Source organism: Chrysochloris asiatica, unplaced genomic scaffold (assembly GCF_000296735.1).
Source record: "Chrysochloris asiatica unplaced genomic scaffold, ChrAsi1.0 scaffold00135, whole genome shotgun sequence".
Classification (NCBI taxonomy): Eukaryota; Metazoa; Chordata; class Mammalia; order Afrosoricida; family Chrysochloridae; genus Chrysochloris; species Chrysochloris asiatica.
Genome location: NW_006408653.1, coordinates 839,985 through 852,908, shown reverse-complemented (window position 1 = coordinate 852,908; position 12,924 = coordinate 839,985). Strand labels below are relative to the sequence as shown.

Here is a 12,924-nt window from a genome sequence, read left to right as displayed (position 1 = left end):
CATACTTTGGACATATTGTCAGGAGGGAACAGTCGGTGGAGAAGGATGTCATGCTGGCTAAGATGGAGGGTCAGAGAAAAAGAGGAAGACCCCCAACGAGATGGATTGGCCAGGTTGCATCGTTGGTGTTGTCAAGTGTGGCAGCAGTAGTGAGGTTGGCCCAGGATCGGACATTGTTTCGTTCTGCTGTACATGGGGTCGCTATGAGTCAGTTCCGACTTGATGGCACCTGATAACAACCACCACCCTGAGATTACACAAAAAGTAAAATATTAATACTATATGCTGTTGTTAGCACCTATGAACTTGGCCTTTGCCTCATCACCAGTCCTGGACCATCCCCATGATCTGCTATGATCTATAGCATTTTCACTGGTTGATTTTTGGAAGTGGAGCACCAGGCCTTGTTCCTGGTCTATCTGGAAGCTTCACTGAAACCTGTTCAACGTAACCACACAAGCTTCCATGACAGATGGTGGTAGGTGTGCTTGACTAGGAATGGAACCTGCCTCTCCTTTGTGAAAGGTGAGAACTCCAATCCTAATACTAGAGAGTTGTAAAGCTAATGTAATAAAATGTTCACAACTGGTGAATCTAGACAAATGGAAGTTTGTTGACTGAGTCAAAGATCCATAAACTTGAGTTTTTTCAAAACTTAAGTTTTAAAAAAGGGTCCTAATCCACAAGAAATGGACTGCTGATGTGGCATTGTAGGGTAAGAATTTGACTGCCAGGTAGGTGTGAACCACAAGGTTGGTGGTTCAAACCCACCTTGGAAGTTGCTATGAGTTGGAACCAACTTGACAACAACCACACACAAGAAAGGGTGCTACTGTATGTAGTCCAGAAGACAGAATGCTGTGGAACTCCTGAATTTGCAAAGGTTTTGCTAAATCCAAGTTACCACCTACTACGTAGCCTTTTTCTGACCATGATAGCATATTAAAACACTTTTTGTCACTTAATGCACTTTGGGAATAATATTACATTTTACGTAGACTGTTAGGGATTGCCTTGTGCCCCAAAATATGTGCCAGAATCCTAAGTGCTCAGCTGCTAGCCCAAAAACCAGCCGTTTGAACTCACCAGCCAATCCATAGAAGAAAGACGAGGCAGTGTATTTCTGAATGATTATTGTTGTAAAGTGCCATCGAGTCAGTTCTGACTCATAGTGACCTTGTATATGGTTTCCAAGGAGCGGCTGATGAGTTTGAACTGCTGACCTTGCTTATCCTGTAGCACCACACAAGGACACCTCTGAATGATCGCTGTTGGCATTCAGTGTTGTCGAGTCGGTTCTGATTCATAACTACCCCACATAGGGTTTCCAAGGAGTGGCTGGTGAGTTTGAACCACCGACTTTGCAGTTCAAACTGACCTGGAAATCCTATGGAGCAGTACTACGTTGTCCTACAGGGTCACTGTAAGCCAGAGTGGACTCAGTAGCAATAGGTTTTGGTTATACTTGTGGATGTAATCCCATTTGGGAACAGGGCTTTCTTTCTTATGTTAATGACACCATATCAGTATGTTGTTGTTAAGTGCCATCGAGTCAACTCTGACCCATAGCAACCCTGTATAGGGTTTCCAAGGAGCAACTGGTGAGCTTGAACCGCCTACCTTGCAATTCAAATGACTTTGCAGTCTGGTGCATTAACCCATAGCGCCACACCATATCAGTATGTTGTAGTTGTTGTTAAGTGCCATCGAGTGGTTCCGACCCATAGAGACCCAGTATAGGGTTTCCGAGGAGCGACTTGTGAGCTTGAACCACCGACTTTGTATAGGCGTTATCTAAATGGGCTCACTTATTATTTTTTTTTTATTGTGAATTGAGTGATAGTTTACATTGCAGAACGTCGGTTTTACAAGTATCGTTTCAATGCAATGATTACAATCCTCTATGTGCATCATCATTCAACAGTACTTGCTTCTATTCAGTTGTGGTTTTTTGGATAAACACACAAGCATTCAGGAACATACCATCATTTAAACAATTCAAGGGCACATTCTGCAAGCCTGCCTCATGGCCACCAGCACAAAGCCTTTCTCTTTCTATGAGTCTAGAGTTCTGAGCTGCTCTTTCTCTCCATGTCACCATCTAGTCTCTATTTCTGGTGTTGATGCTTCTCTGGATAGGGTCTAAATGGGCTCACGTTTGAGATATAAAAAGAGCAGATAAGGGGCAGAGAAGAACACACAAATGGAGGGGAACATAAATGCCATGTGGAGATCACCAAGGAATCAAGGAATGCCAGTTCTACAGAAGCAGAGAAACATCTTGCTCCAGAGACAACATAGATAGATAAAGAGAGAACCTGATTTCTAGTCTCCTCAACTGTGAGAAAATAAATGTAGCATTTAAAACCACCCACTGGTGGTATTTCCATTATAATCATACTAGATAATTAAGACATAAACCCAAAGAAACAACAAATCAACTCTTCTCCATTTTAATTTTTCCAGTCAAGTGTATTCTTCTCAAAAGTTCAACTTTATCTTCCCACTAAAAAGCTATCCAATAAATATTTTAAAGGATGGGATACCCCCAATATGTACTGTGGCCATTCAGAAAATGTCAAGTATCTTGATAGCAACATTATTGATAATGTATTGTTTATATGCTTACAACTGTTATTAATTAAGTGCTGTCAATTTGATTGACGTAAAGACCCTATACAGGGTTTCCAAGAAGTGACTGGTTGGTTTGAACCACCAGCCTTGTAGTTAGCAGTCCAATGCTTAGTTTTCTGAAATTAAGCTTTAAAAAAGTATCCGAATTAGTACCCATGTGACCTAGCCTCAGTGGCTTGGTAATCAGAACTCAACTTGAGGAAGAGTTAAACAAAAAAAACAGTTTGATAAAGGAAACAAGGGTAAATTGCCACAATTTGATGAACCTAACCTATACTCATGGAGGCAGTAGCTCAAAATACCAACAGAGAGGGAAGAAGTCTTCATATCAAGTATCAATGCTATCCCCTCTGTATAAGGGGTAGATAGGGATGGGCAACATAGACATTGGCTACCTAAAATGAAGGGATAATAAATGTTCAAAGTGACTGGCTTACAAGGTTTCAAGAAGGAGTTTAAGAGTGTGTGTGGGAAGATAGAGTCCCCATTGAATAGTTTTCATCTTGTCTAGATGGGTCTGGTAAAGAGGAGGATAAGATTCTTATGATTCAATAGCGAATAATTGTTATCATGACTAACTGCGACTGTCACAATTGTAAAGGTAGAAGTTTTGTAACAAAAACGGGGGGAGTAGTTAATATTACATTCCAGAAACAGAGGACCCTAGGACCATTAAGGGAAAAGAGCACAAGCAGAATGTGGGATCTTATCCAGAGAAGCAGCAACACCAGAGATGGAGGCAGAGATGGGGACATGGAGAGGGGGAGCGGCTGAGAACTCTTGATTCATGGTAAGAGAAGGACTGAGCCTGAGTGTTTAAAAAAAAAAAAAAAGAGCTAAATGAATAGAGAGAAATACTGTTAAATGATGGTACATGGAGGGGATTATAACCATTGTAATGAAACAAAGTATATGATTTATTATTGAATGTAAAACTGATGATCTGCCCTGTAAACTTTCACTCAATTCACAATAAAAACTTTAACAACAAAAGTATCTAATTAATATAATTAACCATTAGCAATTTCCAAAACACACTTCCGTTACTTTAGTTTTTATTTGGTAATACTCTGCTTGTTTTAATTTCAATTTAAAAGCTAAGTAAGCCTGAATTAGAATTAACAAACACATTTTGAAGGTTAATTCTCACTGTAGAAATAAAAGATCAAGTCCTTTTGATACACTGAATGTCAAGGAGTATATACAACTGTTTTTCTGCAATCAAGTCTGGTGTTGTAAGATAAGCTCTGGACTGTGAACCACAAGGTTGGAAGTTCAAACCCACCAGCTGCTCCTTGGAAACTCTATGTAGGGTCACTATGAGTCGGAGCTGACTCAACTGCACTAAACTACAATATAATTATCTTCCTTTACACTATTAACAAACAGAGCCATCCCAACAAAATGTAAACTTTCTTTACTTGATAAATTTCAAGGATGATGCTGAAAACCTTTTCTAAAATTAATTGTAAAGGCTTTTCTTTTTATCAAAAGGAGAAAGTTACTTTTTATTAGCATTTATTGAAATTCTGAAGCAGAAAATAAAAAATATTCTTTTTACACAATTTTGTTAAGTTTCATACTTTAATGGCTAAAGTATCATTGTATAAAACTACTCTGTTACAGGTTTACACAGACAAGTCATACTTTCATTCCAACTATTTTTCAAAAGCAGTAGTAATTACCTCTTAAATAGTTATAAAAAAACAATAAAATTCTTATTCACTCTAATAAGTGATGAAATCCTTCATACACATTAAAATGTGAAGTACACTTGCAAATCTATATTCAATCACTTTAATATTAACATATATACAATGGGACTACCTTCACCAATTTCTTCATTTTGGCTTTCTGAGAATTTACAAACAACATGTTTATATGATAGTCATAAGTTTAGTTAAAATTCAACACTAACAAATGAGTTTAGGTTGGAATTCAAGGAAAGGCCTTAAATAGGGAGAAAAGGTCCCAAAATCTTCGTGCAGCAGGAAAAAGTATCTTCCCAATTTAGCTTCAAGATGGGTTCCATCTCATGGCTCCAAGACTAAAATTAACACAACAAAAATTAATATTAACAAAATTCTGTTGTTTACAAAGATGCATAAATGATCAAGGTGAGAAGACAGTTCAGTGTGATAAAACATATTTTAAAGTTATATTCTTTTTTCTTATATATTAGTTCATAACAGAAGAAAATAAATTTACACAGATATAAAAAAACTGGGTCAACTACAAGGTTAAATCTAAACTGGAATTTTTACCCTCTGTAATAGTTCCCATTTCCTTTGTATAATCTCCATCAGATTTCCCATTTTTATCAGCATTAACTAAATACTGCAAAGTCCTTTTAAAAATATTTATTTAAAAAAGTAACATGTTGACAATTTAAACAATACACTAAGTAAATAATAAAGAATAAGGTTCAGTAGCTTTGGAAAACAATCTGGCAGTTCCTCAAAAGTTAAACATAGAGTTCTCACATCATCTTACAATTCCGCTTACAGGTATAGTAAAACCTTCAAAGGCTGGAACCTGTGTAAGGTAGAAACCTATCAAAGAAGAAAACCTCAAATATTTTCCACCAAAACAATGTGATAAAAAGACAGTAAGACTGCATTCTGAAATATTGAAATATTTGGAAAAATAAGGCAATCCCATCAAGTTCTAATTCTCACAGGTTTCACTGTATACACCTAAGAGAAATGAAAACATTATCAACAGAAAAGTTGTACGTGCACATCCACAGAAACATTATTCAAAAGGGAAAATGACTTCAACGTTTCATAAACAGAAACATGGATAAACAAAATATATATAATGAATATATTTCATATAATGAAATACCAACTATCTACTGCCATTGAGGTGATTCTAACTCATAGCAACCACAAGGTTTCCAAGGTTGTAAATCTTGATGGGAACAGAAAGCCTCACCTTTCTCCCACAGAGTTAATGGTGGGTTTGAACTGCCAACTTTAAGGTCCACAGTCCAGTGCTTGTCCCAGGGTGCCACCAGGGCTTCTATGATTTCACAGCCTTATAAAATGGACTGGAGTCCTGGTGTAGTGCTGTCAGGTAAATACTGGACTTCTAACTGAAACATCATCGGTTCAAACCCACCAGCCACTCCTCATAAATCCTGACTGACTCGATGGTACCTAACAGCAACAGCAACTGAATTCTTCACTTTTAAAGGATATATTTTATGACATGCAAATTGTATGTCAACTAAAAACAAAAGGAATAAACTTAAGTTTTATCCTACTGCAAACACCTAATCCTATTCCTCAAAAAGAAGCACTGTTAAAAATGTCTTTGTAACCTTCCAGAAATGAGTGTATCTGTGTGACATCTCCTCTCTTTATCAACACAAAAGGCAACATTTTTCCCCTTGACCTTAGAGATCATTCACTTACAAGTACATATAGATACACTTCATTCTTTTAAAAGATGCTTTCAATGGCATGTGGTGAATCAACTTATTAGTTCTCTACAGAGAGGCATTTGGGTAGGTTCTAGCCTATAGATGCATCAAACATGCGGCAATGAACATCTTTGTAAACAGATCTTTACACAAAAGGATTGTTTTTATGCAAATAACACATTAGGCAGATTCTGGCAAGTCATGCAACCGCTTCACATTAGTTTCCTTTGCAAAGCAAACATATTACATGCGTATGTGCAAATCTGAGTGGGTACATTATGTGCTGAAAATGTGGTATATTTGTAAGATAAATTCTAAGTCAAAGAATATATGTATCTTTAATTTTTATATTTTCAAATTTCAAAAACTTGTGCCAAAGGTTTGCACAGATTTAACATTTTCTCCAGTGATAAAGGAAATAGTCTGCCAATGGTTTATACTACTAGTTTTTGATCTTTGCCAATCTGATAAAATATCTTACATTTCTATAATTTTAAGCAAGAATGAGCATCTTTGTGTTTATAAGCATTTTTCTGTAAACTACCTATTCATATCCTTTGCCTGTTTTCCACTGTTAGTCTTAAAAAATACTTTAAGAGAGCAAAGTAAGCTAATTTTCTATAAAAAACAATACCACATATTTGATTAAGTAACTTCCAGTAAATCAGTCTGTATCCATATTCTCTGCTGTTTAAACTGTAAATCTGGTGAAGAATAATCAAATATTCATTTGAGAGGATTCTGACAATTTATTTTGGTCATATATGCAATTTAAAACACCAGCTAGTTCATTAATTGCTTTACACGTGGGATGATGGGTAAGAGTTAAGGTGTTTCAGAAAAGGGGACTAAACTTAAAGCTACATCTGGGGGATGCAGCACCTTTGGACAATACAAGTTATGGAAGGTAAGAAGCAAAAAAGACGAAATTTGACCTTTCTATTTAACCATAACTCTATAGGCTACACCTGAAAATATGGGTTAGTTTTTTCACTATAAAATGTGGGAAATATGGTCACGTCTAAGTCTATGTATGCTGATGGGAATGGTAGAAAAATTTTGGCAATTATTAGTGTTGTGGATTGAACTGTGCCTCACCACCCACCAAAAGACATGTCCAAGTAATTTTTATTGTTAGGTGCCAAAGAATCATTTCTGAATAATAGCAACCCTCTGCACAAAAGAATGAAACACTACACAGTCCTACACCACCCTCACAACTGTTGCTATGCTTAAGTCCTGCTGCCACTGTGCCAATCCAGCTCCTTGGGAGTCTTCCTGTATATCACTGACCCTCCATTTTACCAAGCATGATGTCCTCCTTCAGGGACTGGTCCCTCCTGATAACATGTCTTAAGTATGAGAGATGAAATCTCACCATCCTGGCTGAATTTCTCCCAACACAGATTTGTTTGTTCTTCTGCCAGTCCATGGTACTTTCAATATTCCCCTTCAACACCATAATGCAAAAAACCAGTTCTATGATCTTCCTTACTCATTGTCCAACTTTCACATGCATGAGGCAATTGAAAATACCATAACACAGGTCAGGTGCACTTCAGTCCTCAAACTGGTATTGTGCTCTTGAACATTTTAAAGAGCTCTTCTGCAGTATAGTTGCTTACTACAGTACGTCATTCAATTTCTTGAGTGCTACTTCCATAAATGTTGACTGTGGATCCAAGCAAAATGAAGTCATTGACAATTTTCCTTCTTTCTCCATCTACCATGACGTTATTTATTGGTTCAGTTGTGAAGATTTTTGTTTTCTTTACTTTGAGATGCAACTCATTCTGAAGGCTATATAGTCTTTGATCTTCATCCATAAACATTTTAAGTCCTCTTTGCTTCCAGCAAGCAAAGTTGTATCATCTACATATCACAGGTTCTTAATGAGTTTCCTCTGATCCTAATGCCACATTCTTCTTCATATAATCAACTTCTCTAATTATTTGTTCAGCATACAGATTAAGTACGTATGGTGAAAGAATACAACCCTAGTGTACACTGTTGTAATTTAAATCATTCAGTATTACCTTGTTCTATTCAAATGACTGAGTCTTGGACTACGTACAGGTTCGTCATGAGCATAATTAACTGTTCTGGAATACCCATTCCTCACAATGTTATCCATAACATATCATATCTTTGTGATGATCCACACATTCAAAAGTTTTTGCATAGTCAATAAAGCACAGGTAAACATCTTTCTGGTATTCTCTGCTTTCAGCCAAGATCCATTTGATGTCAGCAATGATTATCCCTAGTTCCACATCCACTTCTGAATCCGGCTAGTTCTTGCAGTTCCCTGTCAATATATAATTATAGTCATTTTTAATTATCTTCAAAATTTTACTGGCATGTGGTATTAATGAAAGTGTCTAATAATTTCTGCTTTCTGTTGGGTCACCTCTCTTTGGAATGGGAACAAATACGGATCTCTTCCAATTGATTGGCCAGGTAGCTGTCTTCCAAATTTCTTGGTTTAGATGAGTGAGCACTTCCAGTGTTAAAAGATTTCAATTTGTATTCCATCAGTTCATGGAGCCTTGTTTTTCACCAGTGCCTTTAGTGTAGCTTAGACTTCTTTCATCAGTACCACTGGTTCATGATCATATACTACCTCCAAATAACTGAACATTGATCTTTTTTTTTTTTTGTACAGCAACTGTGTATACTTTTCCATCTTCTTCTGATGCTGTCTGCATGATTCAATATTTTGGCCATGGAATCCTTTAATAGTTCAAGTCAAGGCTTGAATTTTTTCTTCAGTTCTTTCAGCTTGAGAAATGCTGAGCATGCTGTTCCCCTCTGGTTTTCTACCTCCAGGTCTTTGCACAGTTCATTATAATACTTAATCTCATCCAAGTTGTAAGCCCTGGCATTATGAATCTGACCTTATTTCAAAATGTAGTCTTTTAAGATGCTGTGGTTATTGTTAAGTGCTGTCGAGTGGTTGCAACTCCTAACAACCCTGTATAGGGTTTCCGGGGATCGACTGGTAGATTTGAACTAACCTTGTGGTTAGCAGTCCAGTGCTTATCCTACAGTGTCATATTTAGTTAATATGAAGTCATATTAACAAAATTAGAGTGGACCCTAAATCAATGACTGCTGTCCTCTTGAGAGGAAAATTTGGACACAGAGACAGAGACACACATGAAGAATGCCATGAGAGGACAGAGGCAGAGATTAGAGTGAAAACAGGACAGAAACATGGAATAGATTCTGAAAGAAATGACCCAACTGAACCTGATTTCAAACTTTTAGTCTCCAGAACTGTGAGAGAGTACTTTTCTGTTATTTTTAGGCTCATCCAGTTTGTGATGATTTGTTACTACAACCATAGGAAACATACAGGGAATACTGTAATATTCTGTTCAGATTATGGTATCTTTGGAAGATTTTCCAAAAGAAGTTTGTTTAAGCGATTTGCATTATAAATGCCTACCCTGTGTTTGGATATGGCCATCCTACCCTGCTGCTTGCTTGGAGCCTGCTGTAGGGGGCACAAGACTGTCCAGCTGTTGGCGATGCCCTGTGTTAATTAACCACTCATAAAACTTGTTCTCCACGAGTATTTGAAACTGCTTCCTTTGATCCCTAAAATTGCAAATCAAGAATAAGGAGAATGTAAGAACACTAATTCACATACATTTTACGCTAAGTGATTATAAACGATTTTATAATTATTCCTAGCTATCTATTTTCTTTCCAAATACCTTCTCTGTGTAGAGGACCTTGGACCATCATCACCATCACCCACACACAAAGGACTGGTCAGATTTGTAAAGACATACTGTCAACCATTATATTTTGTTCTACTGTGGTTATTCACTCAACAGATTTTTACCCTGTCAGCAGGGCCAAACTAACTACTGGGTAGTGTTCTGACTGATGGGGATAGGTGTGCGGAGAAAGAGAGGAGACGAAGCCTTTATCTGGGAAGGTCTGAGCTGTACAACTCCACCAGGCATCATTCACTTTATAATCAATGTACACTATGGCCCGTGTGGACCTTACGTGCCAGTAGAGAAGACAGGTAATAAAATATGTACAGTTTAACAATTATATGTGCCTTGGGAAAAAATAAAGTAGCGTTGAGCTGGGAGACAGCTGAGCCTTGGTTAGCTAGGAATGACCTGACCATGGTGTTCTGTTGAATATCAACAATTGTGCAGAGTGCCACCACCATACAAGGCCATTGCCATGATGCCAGATCAAGGCAAGAACAAGACCACTTCATAATCAAAGCTTATTACAGACAAAAAACAACAATGCTTTGTGGTCCAAATCACATAAACAACTAAATATACTGTTTCCTGGCTAATATGAGTGACTGCTGATTTTTTAGTTATAGTTCTATCCCCATTTAATTCCTCTTACCTTCAAGACAATGATTAAGATATGAAATCAGAGTTTCTTTACCTCTAGTACACAGTATCCAATGTACAACCAAGCCATACTTTCTAGAGGCCTTCCTAAAATCACTTAACACATGCCCAAATCCATTCATACGTTCCCTTAGCACCCTTTTACAGAGATGACACACTGTTCCATATGTTTCCCAACCTTTTTCTGAAATCAAAGTAACAAAACCCATTTGTTCTGCTGATGTGTGTTGCTCCTGGTGGCCTTTGGCAGGAGGGCAATGACAAGTAGGCTACAGGCCAGGAGTGGGGTAAATAAGGAAAGGAATGGCAGGACATGAATGGTAAAGACTTTGGATGCTATTCCAAGTGTGCTAGGAAGCCACCAGAAGGGTCAGAGCAGAGAACTGATAGGATCTCATCATCTTCAAAGGATCACTCAGCAGTTGGTGTTTTCAGGCTGATCAATAATTCTTCTATCGTCCTATATTCCCAAAGTGAAACTGACTGCTTTCATTGTTTCTAGTGTCATCACGGTACTCGCTGTTTGAAAATACTATGACTTACAGTTAACGTTTTCCAAATGCTTGCCACATTCTGCATGTGTGTAAGCTTTACACATGTGTTAAGAGAATGTAGCATCTAAATACATATTAGAAACATTCAAACAGTAGAAGTGTTTTTAAAAAGATGGGTTTTTTTCAATGATGATCATTTTTAAGTCACATTACTGTAATGTGAGTCATAAATACATATATTTCATTAATCCAGACGGTGAAATAAAACCATGAGTTTGCATCCAGAGAATATCATGGCTGCATCAAGACTTTTTCAATTACTACATAATCTGAGCAAGACCCAACAGGTCAGGTCTTAGATTAAAAACAAAAAAACCCCAAAAACACTGCCATCAAGTTGATTCCGAAGCAACCTTTCATCTGGTTTCCGAGGCTATAAACCTTTACAGGAGCAGAAAGCCTCATCTTTCTCCCACAGAGCAGCTGGTAGGTTTGAACTGCCCACCTTCTGGTTAACAGTCCAGTGCTTATCCTACAGCGGCACCAGAGCTCCTTTTTCTTGTACTTAAAATAAGGCTAAAAAAGAACCATATGCATCTGTTCCAACTTAACACTCACTTTGTCAGACGAGCCTCCTTTACAGTTTTCTGCCAGATGTGTATCTTCTGTTCTCTCTGACCCAGTGCTTTCTGGTATGCAGATGGGAGACCCCCAGGTATCTCTGTTGTGTCCCCTTCCATTTCAAAGGGAATAATGAATACATAGAATTCACAAGGTGGTAAAAACCGGAAGACACTCGTGTGGTTATTCTCTCTGCACACAATCATTGGATTATTCCAATAGTTAGGCACTGTAGCAAGGCCAGTCCTGGCCATATGATCCTCCAGCATTGGGTAATGGGTATGAAAAGGGGCAAAAGTTATCGCCTGGTTGCCAGAGAGAATAAGTGGGCGCGTAGGAGTCAGAATGTGAAAGACACAACTAGTTGTGGAAGAGATGGACAAACGATGGCAGACAGCAATAACTTTAACATTGTCACAGCTGTGGATGTGAAGAGCAGTCTGCACAGGGCCCAAGACAAAGGTGCTATTCCTGCACTTCTCAATTGTCACAGATCTGAAAATGAAAAGGTGAAGAAAATTCCTCTGAATGCGAATCACATAATACATCAATATTTGACTAAAATATTAATCTCAAAGGAAAAAAAAAAAAATCAGTCCTAGCACAAAGGAAGTGTCCAAATGGCAGGACACTGTGTAGACCATGCTTACCGTAAAGGAGAGAGCAGGTAGATGAAAGATTCGTTGCATCGATGAATCTTTACATGTGCCCCTACCAGAGTATCTGAGCTCTTGGCCAATGTCTGCTTGTAAACCTGACTCATTACCACCATGCGGTGCATCCTAGGGGCCACATGAGTATTACAAGCAATCTTAGCTCTTTTGGTTGTCCCTTCAACTATGGAAGAAAGCATATAAAAATGAGAATAAGTTTCAAATAAATGAAAAACAATCATATGAGCTTATACACGTTTACATATTGTTGTTGTTGTCAAGTGCCATCAAGTATGTTTTGACTCATTGCAACCCTGTATAAGGTTTCCAAGGAGCGGGTGTTGAGTTTGAATTGCCGACCTTGCAGTTCAAACTAACCAGCTAACCTTGTGGTTAAGTGCTTATCTTACAGTGCCATACCAGGACACCTGTTTACATATGTTGTTATTTTTGTTAAGTGCTGTCAAGTCAGGTCCGACTCACAGCAACACTGTATAAGGTTTCCAAATAGCAGCTGGTGAACTTGAACTGCCAACCTTGTGGTTCAAACTGACTTCCAGTCCAGCACATTTTAACCCACAGTGCCACACCCGGACTACTGTTTACATATACAAATCTCTAAAATCAGATACATGTGAAGGTAAAAAGTTACATCTGGCTATTAGATAAAGAGGCATTTGCTACACTAGACACTGTACTTT

The 12,924-nt window shown here is 37.9% G+C and overlaps 1 protein-coding gene across 1 annotated transcript in view; it reads right to left on the bottom strand.

Annotated features, from left to right (window-relative positions):
* Positions 1-9,511: 9,511 nt before the first annotated feature.
* The window catches only part of TBCCD1 (TBCC domain containing 1), a 23,457-nt gene continuing 20,044 nt past the window's right edge, over positions 9,512-12,924 (bottom strand). Inside the window, exons 4-6 of the mRNA XM_006869747.1 lie at positions 12,221-12,407; positions 11,568-12,065; positions 9,512-9,664 (exon numbers count right to left, since the gene is read on the bottom strand). Coding sequence (XP_006869809.1) covers positions 9,535-9,664; positions 11,568-12,065; positions 12,221-12,407 — 815 coding nt within the window. The 3' untranslated portion in view covers positions 9,512-9,534. The remainder of the gene's footprint in view (positions 9,665-11,567; positions 12,066-12,220; positions 12,408-12,924) is intronic.